This window comes from Sceloporus undulatus, chromosome 4 (genome assembly GCF_019175285.1).
Source record: "Sceloporus undulatus isolate JIND9_A2432 ecotype Alabama chromosome 4, SceUnd_v1.1, whole genome shotgun sequence".
NCBI classification, from domain to species: domain Eukaryota; kingdom Metazoa; phylum Chordata; class Lepidosauria; order Squamata; family Phrynosomatidae; genus Sceloporus; species Sceloporus undulatus.
The window spans coordinates 171988214-172010342 of NC_056525.1; the positions used below are offsets into that span (position 1 = coordinate 171988214).

Consider the following 22129-nt stretch of genomic DNA (forward strand, 5'->3'; position numbering starts at 1 on the left):
TACATTGGATTCTTCTCTGAATGGTTTTTCATTCCTGAGTGCATCTTTATCCTGGCTCATTTGCTTTCTAGGTTCTTCTCTTCTTCTTCCTCCTCCTCCCTTTGTGTGTGGTTCTGGACTTCAGCTCCTGCAGCTGCTCCAGCATTGGTACAGCCAACCACCAACATTTGGTCAAAGCCAGGGCTCCAGCCAGCCCCTGCTCCAACCTTTGGATCACTTCTCATCATCTTCATTATTTCCTACTGGCTCCCAGCAGGGCCTCCAGCTTTTGGGTCTGTGTCAAGCAGCACACAGCCTCCTGTCTTGGACAACAAGCTGCCCAACAGCCTGGTTTTGGCTCAGGTACAACTTTCTAATTCTGGTAAGTACAAAACTCTTTATGTCTCTTGATATGACTGATATGTTCTTAAAGAAGAGACATACTTCAGGTTTTCGCCTGTATTTTCAGTCCATTATGTGGTAACCTTTGTGGTAGCATTCTTAGTGCCTTCTGAAAGGGAAAAAACTCTCATGGCCAAATTCTGATTGCAAGTAACTGTGCATTTGAAAATTTTAATAGTGTTAAAATGATATTAGGATCAGAAAATTATTTATAGGTATGCTTCAAATTTCCTTAGGGGTTCCAAAAGTTTCTGTGTGCCTTGGAAGCTCTTGCTGAAGAAATCTTTCCTGTGAAACCAGTGTTCAGTGTGCTCTTAAAAATGTTATATTTTGGGGTCTGTTCATCCATTTAATAAATTCTGAGTGTATTGCTGGTGGCTGTATTCTCCTTAATAGTTTCTAAACAGTAAGATGGAGAAACTGTTTCTCTACAAAGTTAAGTCTCACTGTTTACCTTCAGGTGCAGTTTTCCAGTTTGGAAGTAGTAGGTAATTTCAACTGTACAGGCAACAGTCCGGAGTATTTACCTTTGGTGCAACTCCTGGTGCATCAGCACAGCCGGCAGGCTCTTCAGGATTTTCATCAATCAGCCTCCATCATTTAATCTGGGGTAAGAAGGGGATTAAGAATTTCCAATAGCTTGTACATTACCATGTTAACATGTAGTCCAGTACTTTGGTCTAAATGCTGCAGAGGAGTAAGTTTTAATACAACGCCTGTATTACCACACTACTGAATAGCAATGGTTAGGGGAGGGGGGAATGAATATATAAATAAATGTAAAACAGCTTGTAAATTTAAATATCATATAGCTGTTGCTATGAAGAATGCATTAATATTGATGTTATGCTCAGTGTAGTAGATATTTGAAATTGAGGGCATTAAGCCTTTCAGTGTCTCATATACAGATTGCTATCCTTGAAGTAAAATTTCAGACTGAGACTCCTGAACTGAAAGTTTTATTCTCTAGAAAATAATGTTCTTAGTAAAAGATCTGTGAGAAACGCATATTGCTAACTTTTTTCCCCCAGTGTTTTTTTTTAATGCTTGTTCCATAGTAGTAAGTATATTCAGGCATATCATTCTAAGTTCCTGACTTCTGATTTTCCCCCCCAAAGCAGGAATAACGGGAAAAATATGTTCTCCATGCCTGGATTCTCTTCAGTGGCTGGTCGGAAGATAAAGATGGCGTTAGACGTAGAAAATAAAATATTAAGGATTGTTACAGACAGAAAATCTCTTACCACAGCTGGTTGCCCTGCATTGTTCAGTTATTGAATTGTACCTCATGCTGGGTTTAGCTGAAGCCAGATCGCCTAAATTCTGCTTGCTTTTTTTCCTCCCATTTAGGGTTTTTTGTTTTGTTTTGTTTTTTTAATAATTAGAGTTGGTGGCAGGGAGGATCTTGAGCAAAACTGTTTTAGACTCCATCGTTTTTTCTTCACTGACTTGGCATGGTCTGGCTATAGATATAATATGCCTGCACTGCGAATGGCTTCGTATAATACCTCTGTTTGCACCACTTTGTGCGCTCATTGCGTTTACTGACACCCGAAATTGTAATTATATTCAGAAAGGGGGAGTCTGTGTAGAGTAGAGAAGTGGATAATGAATGATTTCTTTGCAGAGTTTGTGCTGATGTACGTGTGAAGTGAGCAAGTTGCGTGTATTGTGCACTAAATTTTCTGATAGAGGAAGAATGAAAGAATGGTCCATGCTAAGGACTAGTTAGATCAGTAGTACTTCATTCAATAATTAGATGCTCTTTCTATTCTCATTCTTATGGCCTTTATCACCTGTCTCGCCTTTTCATTATTTTATTATGAAACAAAATGTGTAAATACAATTCTGTTTCTCTACATACTTTGGCATAACAAATCTGTGAACGAAATTTTAATTTTGTGTGTTACAGCAAATTTTTGTTTTAGTATTGTCTCAGATTTTATTATGTAAATCTCATTATTCAAAGTTGCCTAAATCCATAAAGACCTTAAAATTGGGAATTCTTAAAATGAGTTTATTGGCTTTTCGATCCATTTTTGTTTGACCAAAAACCAGTATTGTACAAAGTGTTAAGTATATATTTTTATATTACAGAAATGGACTCTGGTGACTTTGGATAATAAGGAAAAGTTTAATATTAAAGCCATGTTTATTCTATAATTAACATGTAACCATGGGATAAATGCCATCAATAAAAATTATCAAATACATTTGTGTGAAGTTTAATGCAAGCAGCTTGTCTGAAACATTTGTTAAGGATTAAATGTTCTCAATTAGGTGGATACATCTTACGTTGTATTTACTTTTAACCAGCACTGAGGAATTTAAATTACTATCTGTTTTACTGTATGTGCCATAATGAGTATGCCCAATTTTCAAGCGTGAGGACCAGATAAAGTTGCCTTGAACATTTTGCTTCACATTTAAGTTGCAGTCCTGTTTGTTTATCAAATACATTTAAACACAGAGAGAGAATATCTTGGTTAAAATTAATTGTTGCCAAGGCCTTTCTAGAAATTGAAAGAAAAAGATAATCATGGATAACTTGGATGGTAGCTTAAACTTATTAATAAGCAATTAATCTCTTTGGGAAATTGAAGGCTTTCACGGCGGCATCATAGTTTTTTGTGGGTTTTTCGGGCCATGTGGCCATGTCTAGCAGTTCTCTTCTCTGTATGGTTTCGCCAGCATCTGTGGCTGGCATCTTCTAGAGATGCCAGCCACAAGATGCTGGCGAAATGTCAGGAAGAAACTCTGCTAGAACATGGCCACATGGCCCGAAAAACCCACAAAAACTATCATCTCTTTAGTTTCTGCAGTCCCATGCACAGGCCTATTCCTGCACTGATTAGATTGGAATATTTTAAATCTCATACCCATTCTTCCACTTCAGAAATCTGAGGCCTCTTTTTTCATGTACCTCAAGGACCTGGGTGAGCATCCTTCCCTCTAACCCCGTTTCCCCTGGCAACATTAGAACAGTGCTTCCCAATCTGTCAGTCCCCAGATGCTGAGCTCACATGTGACAAGTCTTAAGAGTCTGAAGTCCACAAACATATGGCTTGGAACCATCAATTTAGAGGACTGTTCTCAGGTGTTTCCCATTATTTCACACAAGCTTTTGTTCTTTTCCCTTTGTCCTAATTCTCTGCTGCTACATCAGATTCATAATGGACTTGGCTAATACCATGTAATCAAATGTTTGCATGTAAAAACAAAACACCACATTTTCTCACCAGCCATTCAATTCACTTGATAAAATAGAGGAATGCATGTAACAGATGGAATGTTCATTGATGGTATTTGTCTACTAAACATTTGTAGACAGTGAGATCTTTTTATCTTGCTAATGGTTTCAGCCATAGTAGAAAAATTAAAGGAAATGAGGTCCCACGTACTGCTGATGGCCCACAAACTTTATCATCTTAAAAAACCCAATGTGTTTCAGCCTTGCCACAAATTGGCCTTCTTCAGGGTCTATTATCAGAGATTTCTGGAGTTGCATTCTGAACTCTCAACAAAGTGGACACTGAGTATTAGAAGGATGGTTTCAGCCATGTCAAGGATTTTTAAAAAAAAAACTGGGGAAGAACAGAGGATTGATTGATTTTGGGAATCTGGAACAATTAGCAAATAGTAGTCATGATTCTATGCAGGGGTGGTGTAGCACACACTTTTGCATACTGAGTTATTGATAGTGTTCTGCAGTCTTTGCCTTGAAGGGCATAGTTGCATAATAGGCACCTGCATGTGCAATGGCATCACATGCGCAGTTGTTTCCATAGTCTTGATGTAAGGTAATGTTCTGCCTTGGACAAAAATGTCCTGCTTCTGTAGGACAATTTACACATGTATAAGACACCAATAGGATTATGGCCAGTATCAACGACTCTCAACTAGAAAAAAGCAGTTAAAATATACGTGATCCCAGAGGCTGAACGTTCCTCCCTCCCTGCTCTGCACAACTACTGAGGCATTTTATCTTCATACTTTAAAATATGCCTGTACTATAAACCTGTCCATATCCTTGATCGCATTAGATTGAGAGGAAACTGGATTTTTGCAGACAAAAAGTATTATGGATGTAGAGGAGTGAAGCCAGAAATCCAGAACTTCAAACTACTGATCTTCACGGGGTGGGGCTTTTCCAGGTATGATGGTTTCAAGAGTAATTTCAATCCATATACAGAAGGCAAGTCCCCTTTAAAACAATGGCATGCACGCCTGCTGCACACATACCCCACCATGCATTGTTTTAAACAGGGCTTGAGCATACACTTTACGTGGGGGGGGGGCAGTGGTGTCTGGAACAGATCCCCCACATATGGGAAGAGTCCACTGTATAGGTATACAAACATCTGGCATTCCTGAGGGATTTGTTGACCTTCTCTCTATTCTAGGTAGTCAGATACATTGCCAGTCCCTATAAACATGTCAATAAGGGTTTAAACATAAATGCTTTATGCCTGAGCTTTTTGCTCACAACTGAATAACAAAGATACCTTTGCCATACACATTCCATCACTGTTGCTCACAAGAATGGTAGAGAAGGGTTCAGTCACAACATGGTGTGGCTTCAGATACTTGCAGTAAGCTAAGTTCTGGACCTTTTGGATTGGTGGGAAGATATGAACTTCTGAACAGATTAATAACCCTTTAGGCTTATGCCGTCACCTTTGTGTGTTCTTAACTATTTAACTGGAGAGGAAGGATATTTTTGTGAGGTAACATCCTTTATATAAGGGACTGGGACTAGTATTTGTATGAGAGCACTTGCTTTACCTGTTTGCCATCTTTGTTTAAAGGATATGAGTACAGAAAATGAACAACCGAAGGTTAACAAGAACACAAAAATCTAGCTGACTGAGACAAACAGCTCACCTAATGAACCTCCTGTTTCCTACAGGGGCCAGCTAGATGCCTATGAGAAACCTGCATGCAGGATATGAGGGCAATAGCTCTTTTCTGTAGTTGTTCCCCAACAAACAAAACCTGCTCTAGAATATAATCAAATAAGTGGGACTAGTCACCAAAAACTACAGAGAAAGAGCTCTTGTAATTCTGTTCACATTGCGTTCACATTGCACATTTCAGGAAGGAAAGAGTGCAACCAACATCTTTATCTCCAAAGGATTTACCTGCTATATTAAAAGTGATGTGAAACACTATCTCAACCTGGTGTCTAAATAGACAATAACGCACTAGGTAAGTTGATCAGCTTGTTAACATTCCATCAAGTTGGCTTCTCTCTCTCTCTCTCTCTCTATATATATATATATATATATACACACACAGCAATCCTATGAATATGAAACATAGCCCTCCTCAGCTCTTGCAAGCTCAGGGCCATAGCTTCCTTGAGACAATCCACCTGCAATGCAGGCTTCCTCTTTTCCTAGTGCCTTCAGCTTTACTGAGCGTAATCTTTCCAATGTCATGTTCAATGCATAATAGATTCAGTTTGATCTGATCATTATCAAGGTGCACAATCTGACCACTTCCTTGAGAGATGAAGAACTATCTGTCATGCTCAGCCAGGCTGAGGAGGCTGAGTTTGAGCCCCAGGTAGAGGGGGAACCTGAAGCTGAGCTGGGTCCTAGCTCTGCTCTCCCAGCTCAAGAAGAGCCTGTTCTGTGTCAGGAAACAATCAGGAAGCACCTGTGATTAGAAACTGGGTAATATAAACAGGTGCAGATCGCTGAGCTCCTTTGTCAGAGATTATCTGATTTTCCTGGTGAAAGCATGTTTCTCTGACTCCCTTGGACTTTGTGGCCTGAAACCTGGCCTCTTATACTACTGACTGATCTGGACCCTCTGGACTTTGGAATTGCCTTGCTAAACTTGCCTTTCTGGAACCCTGAACCCTTGGATTGTTTGACCCTTCCCCATTGGACATTGACCTGGTACTTGGGTACTGTACTTTATTTCTTGTATTTGTAAAGACCTTTAGTTTTGGTTATAAAGCTCTGCTTGGCTGTATCGAGCCATTATCGGCAGTCTTGGCAGCTTTCCTGGACACTACCCAGTCTCAGAGAAATGAGGGAGTACCCAACAGACCCTCCAGTTGTCAAGGGGAAGAATCAGTCCATTTTACCCCTTGTCTTAAAGGAAATACACAAAGCAGAAAACCTGTGACAGCCTCAGAAAGCTGCCTGTCAGCCTATGACTGCCAGATCTTCCAAATCTCAATGTAAGCAGGAAGAGGATTCCTAAGTGTGGGAGAGAGAGGCTCTTCTCAAGAGGGGCCTTAGAGTAGTAAATGAAAATTTATAAACTTATTTTAGTACATTTATTTACCTAGGACATCCCCTAAAAATGGAAATCAAGAACACTAGCTTATTTGGGGAAGTTATTTGCACTTCCAAATATACAGGTGAGAGGGTGCAGTGTTTAAAATGTAATGACCTTTGGACAGTGTTCCTACTCCACTCTTCTTCCCATTCCACCTAATTAGGGTGGTGCATACTAGAGAACTGGGTGCCCACTGAAATACCTATTTATATAAACAGGATTGGCAGGTGGAACTTAAGTTTGGTGCATTGCTTCCTCATTCTGTGTGGGTGTTTGAGTAGCAACACCTGCTTTTACTAAGTCCGATTTGAGAACTGCAGGAAGCCTCCCCCTTCTGACACCGTTATCTGAAGACTCACTTGTAAATTAAGGGCAAGGTCCATTAATCCATCAAGGATTGCTTGTAAACTAAGTACAGATGCCACTCTTTTGTCAGTTCTTGCCTACAGAGGCCTGCTTGGGATTAAATGCACACATGTGCACTGCTTGCAAAGTGAGATGAGTGGGGAAAGGCACCAAGCTGAGACTTTGCAAGGAGCATGTATGGGTGGATGCACAGGCAAATCACTGTATTTCCCTCATGTTCTCTACCTGGGTTCTGCTTTTCAACTAGTTCTGGCTTCTGACAGTGTTGCAGTCCCTAACCCATTGGATAGGTTGGGGCTTCCTGTATTGTTTTGTGAGATCAGTGTTACCATAAATCAGCACTGCCTTCATAAGAAAGTAGGGTGGACATCCCAGATAGCCAAATGTCTTCTTCTTACTGTAACATGCACTGAGAAATAAATAATAAGACAGATCAATAAGACTTAGCCCTTTTATAGGAGAAAGTGCTTATTAATGCAAACATGTATCCTTGTTCAAACAGCTTCTGGCATCTTATATAAAGACAATAATACTTGTGCATAAAGATTTTGTATGGGAAAATTTTAGAAATTCAAAATTAGTTCAAAAGTACTTGAGTGATGTGATAAACTGATCAAAGTCACTGGCTACTAAATGTAGTAACATTCATTTGAAAGGGGGGAGCTGCAAATACGACAATAACACCCATTCTAGAGAACCCATGGCATTTTTTAATTAGTACAAACTATTTTCTTGATTTGCCATTTTTTTTTGTTCAATTATGTTGAAGTATTTGCTTTATATCACAGCACTCTTACTTGTGGAGAGACAGTCAAATTGCAAAATACTTTCACAAATTAGTTTAATCTATACATATGGCAAAGGAAAGTAATCATGCAAATAGCTGGCTGAATTGCTGATCTATTTAATTTCTTTGTATCTAGTGATACAACTAACATAGTGTTCATCAGTACGAAAATGCTGAGTAACCAGTGCAGTTTCTTTATTATACTAGCTCAGCAACAAAATACAATAAAGGCTTTGTTAGAAGTGTTTACTTTTTTTTCTTTCAACTGCCATGAAGAACTGGGTGCAAAATTATGCCTAAACCTCAGTAATGCTGGCAGAGGAGAACACAGGCATAAAACACTGAAATCTCCTGTCAGTGATCTGATGGTAACCTCTACTATGGGTAGCAGCATTGACTTAATTCTTCCTTCTTTCTATTTGTTGGTGTATCCAGAACATCTGAGATACAAACACCATGCTGTAAGCACAACCCCACATTTCTGCATGACTTACTGTTCCAGTCATGACTTCTCTGAGAGTTGGGATTCCCCTTGTTTCTCATCATAAATGAACAATGAATCCAATCACAATTGATGCAGCAGAATACCGTTCTCCAAAAGAAACCACCATTAAGTGAAGCCAGAGCAGTGCAGGATGCAATACTGAGATTTCTCTATGTCTACACAGTACTTGGGGTAAACAGAGCTCTGTTTGATTTCTTCACACATAGTAGCAGTTATTTCAGAGCCAGTGATAAGATGTTAAGTTATAATAATTCAAGGAAAAAGTACATGTTCTAGGTAGTAACAGACCTTTACCACATCAAATACACATTGGTGGTAATCTCCCACAGCCTGATTAGTTCTTCCTGTGAGTCACTTTTCCTCATGATGTATTCATGCCCATTACTGAAAACTACAGAAATAAAACGTTATTTATACCTGTTTTTTGAAGCCTAAAGATGTACATGCCTCTACTTCTACTTTCCTGCACAAGAGAATGGTAGCAATCAAGGTATACACATTTTATTCACTCAGTTTATTTTAGAGCAAAAGTGAGGTACGTATTCGTGCAGAATCCCTTCCAAGAACCCCATAGCAATTCAAATTTACCTGAGCACAGTGCTAGTCACAATTCCTGCAAAGGAGAAATGCAAAAGATGCTTTGCTTCTTCCTAGTCCACTGCTCCTTAATCATTTGTCTAATTGGAAAAGTGGTGCTGGTATTCTGTAAAAGTATGGAAGGTCACTACTCTAGCTTTCTTCTCTGTCTTCAGATGCTTTGTGGCACACTGTTAGTGAAACATACACAGATGTTAAGTCCAGCTTTCCCTCACTTGCCCTTTTTTGTCATTGCGGAGAGAGGAATTCACTCTCATACATACATCATCCCTACTCCCAAAGACTCACCATCCTTCTGTGAGGCCCTCTTTCTTTAGCTATTTAGTGGCTGGTGAACAGCAGAGAGCAATGAAGAAACATCTGGCTATGTCCTCATAGTCAGAAGCAAAATTAAATCATCATCCGCTGGGACTCCCACAGATGGATGGTGAGTCTTGTTGGATGGGAGGGAGAGACAAGGGCCTGTTACAGACTGCCAAAATAAAGCTGCTTCAGGTCTCTTTGGAGGTATGCTATTTAAATGATGCATGCACCCTAAGAATCCGGAAGCTGCACCAAAGCTGCACTCCAGTGCTTAGGAATGGAGTGTGGCTTTGGCGTGACCTCTGGACCCTTAGGACCCATGTATCATTTAAATAGCATACCTCCAAAGAGACCCGAAGCAGCTTTATTTTGGCAGTCTGTAACAGGCCATAGTTATGCCTGGATGCAACATCTCCCAATGCAAGATCTGGGCCAATGGGAATTTCAGCCAGCTTAATGCATCCTCTCCTAAAAGAAACCCACAGCTCAGGTCTGAATCGTCTTAAATGGGGATCTTTTTTTTACTCCCAGAACTGAAACTCCAGTGTATATTATAGTCATCAAACCTTTTTTTTTAAAATAGCATGAACACTTTTTAAAAGCAATGTAGCCTGTTAGGCTAAATTAGCTCCCTATTGGTTGATCAGGAGCAAATCAGAAGTATCTTATAGTAAATACAGAATAGTATTTGAATTTTTTTAAAAAGTGTGTCAAGCCTAAAAACCTGACACTGATTAAAATAATATTGCAGTTGTCAAAATAAATCATGCAAAATATGCTTTATTTAATTGGTATAATTTCAGTTATCTAGACACAAAACCAGATGAAGTGAAAGTATACCTACTGATAACTTGTCTTTCAAACATCTTGCACAAATTCCCTGTATGATTTTAGCAACAGTGAAACTAGGCTGTTTTTTAAAAACTTATTTTGTTATAAACTGGTGTAAAATGCTATGTATAAACTTCTGCTTTTATCAAGCTTATTTTGGCTCTCATTAAATACATACGAAAGTGAATTTTTTGCACGCATTTTAAGTTTTCTGTGCTTTTATAAGAAAAGTAAATAATGCTGCATAGATTCTCTCTGTGAAAGCCTATGCAAGCCAACAGGGAAGAATGCCAAACAATTCACGAAACCTCTAAAGCCATGATTAAATGAATTGTCTCACCTACAGCATTACTGCCAGAGCCAACAATATTTATGTGTTTACCAATAGCAGTATTGCTTGTCTTTCATGATAACACCTGACATGATCAGTGATTTATATTACGTTCAAGATATCCACATCATGCAAGACATTTAACACAATGTTTATAAACAAATTTGAGTATTGAAATAATACAATGCTTGTGTAAGCAGTTCATGATAAGGCTTTTATAAAGTGGCAAATTCTTCACTGTCCATCAAAACAGGAGTACACAACTCTTTGTACCAGAGTTTACTTTACAAACACTGTAATCAATCCCTTTGGTTACCTGCAGCAATTAAAACAGTTTGGCTCTTCATAAAAACAACTACCTTTCAATACAGAATCCAAACTGGCATTTCTCACACACTATAGACAGTGTAATTGTAAAGCAAGTCTTCTGAAAGGAGCTCATCTTCTTGCTCAGTTCAAGGTATTCTCAAACCAGTGCCCCCTTTCACCAATTTATAGCATGGCTGGAAGAGATATGTGTTCAGCATCTTCACTGCCACTGTTCTGGAGTGAAATTTAGAAATCCAAGTAGTTATCGGCATGTTAGCACAGTAAATCCAAGCCTTTCTTGGTTATCATCTGACACTATGTCTTTTTACCACAATTGTCCCTGCTACAATATCATATGCTGTTCGGTTATGCTGAAAAAACAGCAGGGTAATGAATGCAGGAAAAAAGGAAGCAATAGAAAAATTCTTGATCAAAGCTCGTATTGTAGACCTGGAAAGAGAAGAAAAAATAAAGCATCTCTGGGTTTTGTTGTTGAGAATGGAGACTGCTGACATAACATTACAACTATTATAATACTGTCATAGCAAACTCATTTTTTTAATATGCCACTCCTAAGAATATGCTGATGTTGCATATTGTTTTCCATTGTTGCTTAATAATTTATTCTTATACTCATTCCATACTCATTTGCCTTACTCACAACTCAGATTTGCTGCTTCAATTTTATGTTCTACTATCCTTCTTTGACCATTCATTGTACAAGCATTTTAAACAAAAGTATTTATAACCTTAAATGCCTTTTTGATGGCTGTCATGTGATATTTATATATACCAACTACAGTATTAATTACTGCCCAAGTACTGTCTGTTGTCTAATTACTTATTCCAAACATCATCTATTGACTAAAATGTTACATTCACAAAATGTAACTGTATTAGCGGTGTTAACTCAGTGATACAGTAGAAATTGTGCTACAGCATTACAGTTCAGAGACTTTAATAGCTGTGTTAACACTGAAAAGTTACTTCTTGATTAAGCTCAGCAAATCAGTTCCTATAGAGCAGCTGTCAGAGGTTATGGAGATGATTGGCCCCAGGAGAATTACACCTCCTAAATAGTTGTTGGTTTGGTTTGTCTTACAAACACCCTCTAGGGGATGTTACACAATGTTCTTGGTCCTCTCTGAGCCATTTTAGGCCCAGGAGAGTCCTTTTTCTAACACCTCACACTTTCATCATCCCTGTTAGAGAGGAAGCTCTAGCCCAGTGTAGAAAGTGAGTAACAGAGAAGGTATTTGGAACTGCCAAAACTGAAGCAAGAAGATACAAACTTCCAACACCAGAAAGGGAACAGAGCTGGAGGAGGAAGATCTAAAGAAACTATACTAGAAAGAGGAGTGAAAACACATCTGTAGCTTATAAGTCAAAGTGTACTATTTGTCCAGTTTTTCCAATGAACCACATGGATAAAATATATCTTCAGTAAATATAATCCTGGGGCACTTGATATTAAGGAAGATGAGATGCATGCTTCTGTTAGAGTGGTCATCCATCTCTAAGTGTTCTACTGACTGAATTATTTAGGAACATTCCCTTCACTTCCTCAGAGTAGAGCTTAAACCCTTAAGTAGATACTATGGAGGTGTCATGGACTCTATTTTCCACATATTATCGTTCCTCCAAGTTGTGGGGGATCCGTTCTGGACACCCCCCCCCTCATGAATTGAAAAAAACCACAAATATCCAAGCCCCACTAGATGTAATGGCTGTGCGTCCCTGTGTAAGGTCATGTGCGTGCACACCACGAACACATACACTATTTTGTCCCTCCTGGTCTACTGACTGTGGAAATTCAAGACCACAAACAGGAAGTCCGTGAACTAGGAGGGACAACTGTACTTTCATTTTCTTCACATTGATTCTTTCAGAAGCATGTGCTATTAATAGTATGAAAAATCAGGACAATAACTTACAAGAATTAGAAATAATACCATTCTTTGAGAAGTGTGTTGCCTATTTCCTTGAAGACAAGGAACATTAAGTTATCAAGGTAAATGTTCAGCCTTTCACTACTGCTACACAAAGTAAATACAGTGTTACCCCGGGTTACGAAAATAATTCGTTCCGCCGCCGCTTTCGTAACCCGAAAGGCTTTCGCAAGCCGAAAACCCATAGGCGCTAATGGGGAAAAGCCGCGATTTGGTGCGAAAAAGCGCCGAAAAGCACCAAAATTTCTTTCGTAACCCGAAATAACCTTCGTAACCCGGAACAGTTTTTTTCAATTGGATTTTTTCGTAACCCGGAAATTTCGTAAGGCGGCGCATTCGTATCCCGGGGTAACACTGTATATTATCTTTGCTCTAATTATACCCTGGAAATCAGGATCAAGAAGAGCAACAAAAATGTTTTAAATAAATTCCATGGCCAAATTCACTACAAATGAGAAAATATTAACACACTAAAAGGTAAAGGTATTCCCCTTTGACAAGGTTGTCAAGTCATGTCTGACTGTAGGGCGCGATGCTCATCTCTGTTACTAAGCTGAGGAGCCAGCGTTGTCAAAGGCTATTCTGTGGGTCATGTAGCCAGCACAGAATGCTGTTTAACACAATATTATTAGGAAAAAATTGTTATATTTTACAGGAATTGGCAAAGAAATGATACAAAAAAACAAAGAACTTACGTTGTCATGCTCACATTGGAAGATGGAATCACTAACACACGGCTTGGTGCAATAAGTACTGATGTATCACATGTTACAACTCGAAGACCAAGCAAAAATTTCCCAGGTGTTGCTCCACCTGCTCCCCAAATACATATAATCTGAAAGGAAAAGGCCATTTTATGTTCATCACCACCAAACATGTTAAGCTTTATTTTGTGCAACAATACACTGATTAAGGCTTCTTGATGCAACCGAGATAGAATTATAAATATCTCATGTAATCAGATTATTAAATTAGAAGGGATAACCTGTAACCTGCTGCTGATGACTCAGTAAGACTGGAAACAAATCTCAGACTGCTCTGAGCTACATAGTTTCTTGCGGGTTCTGGTTCTTGGTCACATTTGAATGTAACGGCACTTTGGGACATCATTTTATAGACAGATAGAGAAAAAAATCAATGCCAATTGCTTTTCTGAATGTTCTCAATATTTATAGGCTTAGGTTAACTAAAAATTAAGGCATGTATTATTTAAAAAACAGGGCTGGCAATCTATTCATAATTACAAGATCATAAACCAGATTTACAATCTTGTAATTTGGGATTCACACTTATGATCATTAATGACCAAATGAGACCTCTTAACCCAGGCAGCACCCCATCCAAAGAACTTCTAAGGCACAACAGATTGGGACACTGGGAAATTATGACTGCAGTGCTCTCCTGGTTGCAGGGCATGCAGCTGTGGAAAGACTCTGAGGTGTGTCTCCAGCTTCCTGCCTTAACAAGCCCTGCAAAATGGGAGAGAGATGCAGTCATCATTTCACAGTGCCCTGATCTGCATCACCTTGACAAACCTTCATTGGGGCGCTGCCTGGTTTAAGAGGCAGGTTTGTGGAAGGTGGCATCAGCAGAAATAGTTATTACAATGGAGCTCATTCGTTAAGGCTATATCTGGCAAAGTTGGTCTTTATTCACTTAGACAATCAAGGGACATCATCTGTACAGTGGGTCCTGTTATGTCGCTAGGGTTTAGATACCTCATAGAAGCAGACTAGCAATCTGTAGACAAGGGCCACTACCATCATTTTCTGCAAGTCTTCCATGGAAGTGTCTTCATCAATTTCTTCTATAATGTAGTGCATGGCAAATTTGGAAATATCCCTGCATCCAAAATTTAATATTAGTATGATAAACAACAACATACAGTATCATAGAACAATTTAGATTCTATGAATCAATGGATATTTTGCTGTTAGAGAAGAAGCATTCAGTTGGTGTTAAAGGTGGTTTTGAAGTAGAAGGAATTCAACACCACACAACACTGACAAACTATTTAGATCTTAGTCAATCCCAGTTATATTTACATCACATTAACTCAAGAATGTATACTCATTTCATAATTAACAGGTTCCTACATTTCACTTTTAATGACTGCAATATCACCCCACATTAACAAAAGTGAATATAATGAAATGAATAAAATGCAAGAAGTCTCAAGATGAATCTCACTTCTGTAATGAACTTACTGGGTGGGCTTAAACATGCTCCAGTGCCACATTACCCAATGAGACTGCTTTCTGGTTTGAAACAGTCTTCCTAAACCTGGTACATCTCAATATATTTAACCAATTACCATCAGCCAACACAGCTAGTGGCTAGGCATCCAAGGAGCTGTAGTCTAATATATCTGGCAAGCCTCACCTTAAGGAAGGCTGGTTTATAAGGTTATAACAAATAAATGTTACTTCTTCTGCTTTTCTTATTATGAGATAAGCAAATAATCCAAATGAAGCTTTCAGTGTTGGATATCAATGTGTATCAGCCAGTGTAATGCTGTATTACCAGAAAACACCAAGGTACTGCATTATGATGGACAAATTCTTCAAGCAGTTAAGAACAAATGAGAAGAAACAAATTAAAAGGTAACAGAAATAGGTTCAGAACCCTGTACGCAACTGTTCAGCAACTTGTGCTCAGAGACTCAGAGACAAAGAGAACTACTATAACAAATAAATAAGATGATGACAAAAAAGAAAGACAGAGACGCCTTCCACAAGATCCGTACCTTGGACATATCATGAGAAAACATGGCTCATTTAAAAAGACAATATTTGCATTTCTGAATGGCCTGAGTCTGCAGGACCTGTTGATGATACAGAGACCTGAAGGTCTCTCATTCATAAGGTCACCATAAGTGACGGCTGGCATAAGCTGATGGCAGTTAACAACAAATTTCATAATCTAAACAGAAGTTATACAAGGCTTTCCAAATGTGTTTCTCTGTACTCAGATAATACTATATTTCTCATTACACTTCTAGTTACCAACACCAAGGCCTATCAAAAGACTCAATTACTTTTAAAAATGCTGCATTTGCTTAGCCTCAAAGTTTGGCTGCAAACAGAAACACTGAAGAATGAGGTTAGTCTAAAGAGAGTCCCCTACTTAATGTTTCTCCAATGTGCATAAAATCAGTAAGTTTAACATATTCCAATTCAGTAGTTCTCACTAAAAAATAAAGCAAACTGGTTTTTGAGCTGTTCTGCTTCAGTCAACAGATAGGAACTGCTTTGCGATGGAAAGAAATAACATTTCACATAAGAGTCTAGATTTGTCAGAAACACTACTCTCTTTAATATTTAGTTCTGTTCATTCCAGGTTTATTTGATTTGCTACAGAAGAGCATTTAGCCTTGTAAGCTCCATATGTAACATTAAACAAATAGACCCAAATTTACTCTCTCTGTGTGTGTGCACGCATACGCAGGTTCGTACCTTCAAATTGCCTGTCTTATGGCAACCTCATGAATTTCATAGGGGTTTCTTAGGCAAGCAATACTCAAGAGGTGCTTATGCCATTTCGTTCCTCTGAAATATAGCCTTACAGCACCTGGTTTTCTATACCACAATGAAAATTAGGTTTACTACCATAATGAAACTATAGGGTGTTAAGAAGCAGAGGAATGAAACTTGTTATAGTTACATAATGTACTGTGTAACTTACTTTATTCCACTGAGATGCATAATACTCAGAACTATAGTTGCCTTGATAAGGAAGAGAATAAAGAAATCCACCATCTCTGCTATAAATCTATGAGCCAAGGATGGGATAATATATTCACGACCTGTTTTTGAGAAGAAAAAAACCCAAAAGCAAAACAGTATTCAATACACTTAAATCCAAATTAAACATCTTGAAAAATTGCACTGTATATAAATTTCAGTTTATTAAATCTTACATAATCATTTCCAACACTCTGTGATATAAAATTATAGTTGCTGGCATCATGTTAGGAAAGTCAGAGAAACAACAGGAAACCACACCAGGTTGAATGACATTTTATCACTTGTATTTTATTCACAGCTTGACCCTCTGGCAGGGGTGAGTTACTACTCAAGGTGCTTGGAACATATATGCCTACTACTGGACCGCAGAGGCTTGTCCCTGCCATACAACCCACCGCATTTTTATTTTTATGTTATTAAAAATTTCCCCTGAACTCTCAGAGGCACAAGGACAATTATGCCACACACACACCCCATGCTGCTTTAAGCCCAAGCTTTTTCAAACCAGGTAATAGGTTTGAGGTCACTTCTAATTTAGAAAAAAGACCCCTCTAGGCATAAAAGAGCCAAGAGAAGAATCAGAGTGAAGCTGCCCAAAGGTGCTAGGAGGCATTTTGAATTTTCAAAAATGGAGATGAGTAGGAGGCCATGAAAGGCTCAAGGACAACCCTGGGTGGCACATTTTCACTAGTCATTATATCCTGCCCTTCCACAACATTGCAAGCTTTGAGAGGGGCTTCACACAGGATTCTAGCCTTCTTGTACATTCTGGTGCAACACATCTAGACCTTTGGCAGGGAACTTGGGCATCCCATGCCTCACCTGAAGCTCCATCTCTTCCTAACACAGTGCAAACTCTGCTCCAAGAAGTTCACATGGTAAAGACCTGATGAGGACTAGACTAGACAAGCTTCTGCTCTGAGTGGTGGACTAAAAGAGACTTGGTTCTCCATAAAGGCCTGATACTAGATATTTGGATTTTGCATTTTATATTACTAACTTTTGTAGAATTATGGGTGCCTCTATCTATATTTTATTGATATAAACCACTTGAGGACTAAGGTCAAAAACACACTGCTGAAATAATCCAGTTTGAGAGCGCCCTAACTGCCCTGGCTCAGTGCTAGGGAATCCTGGGTATTGTAGTTTGTTGTGGCACCAGAGATCTTTGACAGAGAAGGCTAAATGTCTCACAAAACTACAGCTCCCAGAATTCCCTAGCATTGAGTCAGGGCAGTTAAAGCAGTCTCAAACTGGATTATTTCTGCAGTGCGATTTGGACGAAGGATAGGCTGATGGAATTAATAAATTTTAAAGAACAAAATACAAGAACTGAGAGGACGTATTTGGCTTTCGCTGTGAACAATGACAAACCATTTTGCTGGCACCTGCTTGCAAAGGGAGCAGCTAAATCACAGATCTGTATTGCTCAGGTAACATGACAAACAAAACAGGCCAAAGGTCCTTAGTTGGTTTAGCTGCAAGTGGAAGCAACTGGGCAATGCCTCCTGGCATGCTGCTGGTGAATAGTGAGACAGGGTTCAAGAAGAAGAGAGTGCTCTTTTTTTTTAAATCCATTTGGGGAATAATCCATTTCTTATATATCTTCAAGTCAATTGTGATTTATGGCAAGCCTATTACAGGCTGAATATTTCTTATCCAAAACAATACCTGTACTTGCATATCCATATATAATAATATATCTTGGAGATGGGACTCAATTCTAAATATGAAATTCATTTTCATATACACCTTTTGCACATTGCCTGCAGGTAATTTTATGCAATATTTTAAATAATTTTGTGCAAGAAACAAAGTTTGTGTCCACCGAATCACTAGAAAGCAAAGGTGTCACTTTCTCAGCCACCCATAACAATTTTTTGGTTTTTGGAGTACAGTGGTCCCTCCACATTCACTGGGGTTAGGGGTGAAGGACCCCCATTCATGTGGAATTACCTCAAAATTTAAAAAACCACCATTCTTTTTACCTCAATAACAACTCTCTAGGAATCTCCAGGTCCTCCAGTGCAAATCTATGGTCAACATTTGCCAGAATTAGGTCACAGAATCATGCTGGAAGACTTACAAATCCCTAGAGAAATGTTTTCTCTAGGAACCTCTAGGTTCTCCAGCACAACTCTATGGTCAACGTCAAAAGAATTGCACTGGAGAACTTAAGAGATTCCTAAAGAGAATGTATTAATCAAAACCACAAACAGTCAAAGCCCCAAATGTGGAGAGCCAACTGTGTTTCGAAATACTCGACAGGAGAGGCTCGACTTGTATAGGGTCTTTTGGGCATGATTTGCTCAGAGGATGTTTGCCACTTGGGCTGAGAGTGTGTGACTTTCCCAAGGTCATCAAGCAGGCTTCCATGATTGAGAGGGACTTGAACCCTGATCTCCAATACTCAAATCACAAAATATTCTGGATTTATAGGTTTAAAAAGCAGATCAGTTAATATGGAATTTATTTCTGCAGTGCTTTGGTGAAAAGTACCAAAGCTGAACTAAGACCAGAAACAGAAAATGCAGGTGTATGACTAACATCTTCTATTTCTTTACCGTTTGCCTGATGAAGAAGCCAGTGTGACTTTGAAAGCTTGCAACATGTAATTGTGCATTTTGGTTGTCCCCATAAAGCTATCACTGTTTGGATGTTATTGGATTTGCTGTTTTAGGGGTTATTCAGATGGTAAAAGTAATCCGGGATGAATCCAGGTTGAATCTGGCACACATCCTGAATGCACTTGATTAAGTTTGGGATGTGGGTTGCCAAAACCCCCCATTTAACCCAGGATAATGGATACTGGGTGTCCCCCCCCCCCCGTTTTTTAAAAAAGATTCACATCACTGGCAGTGTGAATAACTGATGCGAATAGACCAGGGATTAAACTCTGCATGCCTTGAACGTGTTTTGAATACATTCGTATTGTCGTCTCCATGTTTATTCAACGCTGGCACATGTCAGCAACCAAACTTGCAGAGGTGTTGTTCCATAGTGTGAATAACAAATGTGTGAGTGAGATTATTCCCATTGTTTCACTTGAAAATACGATGTCTGAAGGACCCCGTAGTGAAAAATTATGAAAACTGAGTAATAAAAGAAATCAGATTAGCTGCTCTTGCTTCTCTTGGACTGGGCCTTCAATTTTCCTCTGCTGTCATTTAGATTACGATGCTACTATGGTGACCCACCTATCACTCTTCCAGACTCATGTTCCAACACACCCACAATCCTTAGAGGGTCAAACATTTCTAGATGAGTAGCCTCTTTCAGCCTCAAGTTCACAGTCAATTACTACTGGGAATATTTTTCCCTGTAGAGACACTACAAGATTGCACTGTGATGCAACAGGACAGCAAGACTCTCTTGCGGCACACATAAAGATGCATTACAGGTGCTTCCAACCTGTGTCACCGTTCCCTTGCCATCCAATAGGTGTGGAGTTGTACATGTAACATCCACACAGAGACACACTCCTACCTGCCAAATCCATACTTCTGAAGAAAACTTATGCCTTAAATTAAAAAGGGGTTATCTTTAAGGCACCTCTTCCCACCACAGACCACTATTTCCACAAACTTCATCCATTCTGCCATCCCAGATTGATGCCAAATTGCCTGGGGTCAATGTTGTACAGGTTGAGCCTTCCTTATCTGAAGGACTCTGCAGACCTGGGTTTTAATCCTGGCTCTGCCCTATAAACCTATTGGCAATCCTGGACAAGTCATACTCTCTCCACCTCCAAGGATGGCCATGGCAAACCCCTTCTGAAGAAACCTGCCAAGAAAACCCACAGTCTTAGGGTTGCCATAAGTCAGACAACAACAGTGTACACTGACACTGTAGGCATAGACTGACAAAAACGTCACACACTTTGTTTTTAACCATGTTAAAGTCTGTGTGTGTTTTAACCATCAGAAAGTCACCACTACCTCAGCCACCCATGTGGACAATCCTGGGTGAGAGAGACTCAACCTGTATTAAGCTGGTACTCAAAACAATCTCCATATTGACTGATATGCTTTTAGACCAAGAAAAGTTCAGAATAGTTTGTGGTTTTGAGTGTTGGAACTAAGCCACCGAGAGACAAAGATCTGAATCTCTATTCAGCTGTGGAGACCTACTGGGCAGCTCTGGGCAAGTCCCTCTCTCTCAGCCTCAGAGCCCAGGGTCCAAATCCTTGATCAGCTGTGGAGACCCAGCGTGTGGCCTTAAGTCCCTCTCTCTCAGCCTCAGAGACCAGGGAAACTGTGCTAGAACAGTTAAACTCCAGAATGTGACTTGCTCAAGAGCTGGAGATGATAGTGCTGAAAAGCATAGAGCAAAGGTAATGTCATTGTGGGTAATGTCAAACGTCCTAACAATTTGCAAATGGCTCCTAACTTAAGATTGTAACCTAAACAAAAGGAGAGCGAAACAAAACATACAGATAAAAAGGCTGATCGATGGCTAACCCAGGAGGGATGGAGACGTATGCTGGGGCATCCAAGGGATATTTCTGGTTAAAATTCTGGGTTTAAAATGATCAGTGATCAATCATCAATAACAAAACCACTGGGTGCCCTCAGGCGAGTCACACTCTCTCAGCCTCAGAGGGACCCCGCCCCTTTTCCTCACCTGCCGGGCGGCCACTGTCCCTCGCGGAGGAGGGGGCGGAGCCAGAGGCGGCGGCGGCGGCGCTGCTGTTGCTGCTGGGGGCGTGGCCTGGGCGCGAGGCAGGGGGCGCGTGCCGGGCGAGGGGGGGCGCGGGCGGTGGGGGCTGCCAGGGCGCGCGGGAGGGGGCGGGGCCACTCTCGGGGGCGGGGGTCGCGAGGAGGAGGTAGTAGCAGGGGTTGCTGCTGCCGCCGCCGCTGCTATTGTAGTAATAGGCGCCGGGGGTCTGAGCAGTCGCCGTCGTTGACGTCATAAGGGCAGCCAGGCCGCTGCTCTGCCAGCTGAGGTAGCCGCAGTAGGAGTCCCAAAGCCATTGGTGTACACGACGGGAGTACTCTCCAGCACTGAGGGTCTCCGGAGCGGAGGAAGACGAAGCAGTAGCAGCAGCATCTCTTCCTCCTCCTGCCGCAGGACCACCGCCATCCTCAGCGGGCTCCTCCGCCATGGCCCCTCCGCGGCGCCTGTCACTGCCTGTGTTTCGCAATGCGCATGCGCAAGGCCTTCCCTTTCTCCTTTGCGTACGAGTGTTGTCTCGTTTTTCTCACCCACCAGGCTTGAGTGACGCAGCCGCTCCGCGTGACGTAAATCTCCCACGGGGCGGAGCTGAGAGGGAGAGGTTGCGCAGGCGCATTATAGATTGGAACGTTCCACTTTGGAATGTGTCGTTTATATCTCGCGAAGCTCGACCAGGCCTGAGTGACGCAGCGGCCCCGCGTGACGTAAACCCCCCAGGGGGCGGGGCCAAGAGAGTGAAAGAGCGCAGGCGCATTATGGATTGGAATGTTCCACTTTGGTTCTGGGGGGGGTCATCGTCCTCTCAGACCTGTGTCCGATGGTATCGCCCAGGGAATTATGGGAACTGTAGTTTTGTTTAGCCTCTGTCAGAGAGAGCTCTGGGCCTACGACAAACCACCATTCCCAGAATCCCACAGCCTTGAGCCATGGCAGTTAAAGCTGGGCCAACCCCCTCAGGGATATTGTCTATTGTTTTTATTATTATTAACTTTATTTATAAAGTGCTGTTTATACATTTTTACACAGCACTGTATATAAAATAAGAATAAAATAAAA

At 40.4% G+C, this 22129-nt stretch overlaps 1 protein-coding gene across 1 annotated transcript; it reads right to left on the reverse strand.

The window, feature by feature from the left end:
- Positions 1 to 9997: 9997 nt before the first annotated feature.
- FAM8A1 (family with sequence similarity 8 member A1) lies at positions 9998 to 21696 on the reverse strand. Its single transcript, XM_042464750.1, has 5 exons — positions 21023 to 21696; positions 16338 to 16458; positions 14372 to 14495; positions 13349 to 13488; positions 9998 to 11154 (listed from the first exon to the last, which is right to left on the reverse strand). Exons 1-5 carry the CDS (start codon positions 21501 to 21503, stop codon positions 11010 to 11012), a joined length of 1011 nt encoding a protein of 336 aa, XP_042320684.1. The 5' UTR covers positions 21504 to 21696; the 3' UTR covers positions 9998 to 11009.
- Positions 21697 to 22129: the final 433 nt, after the last annotated feature.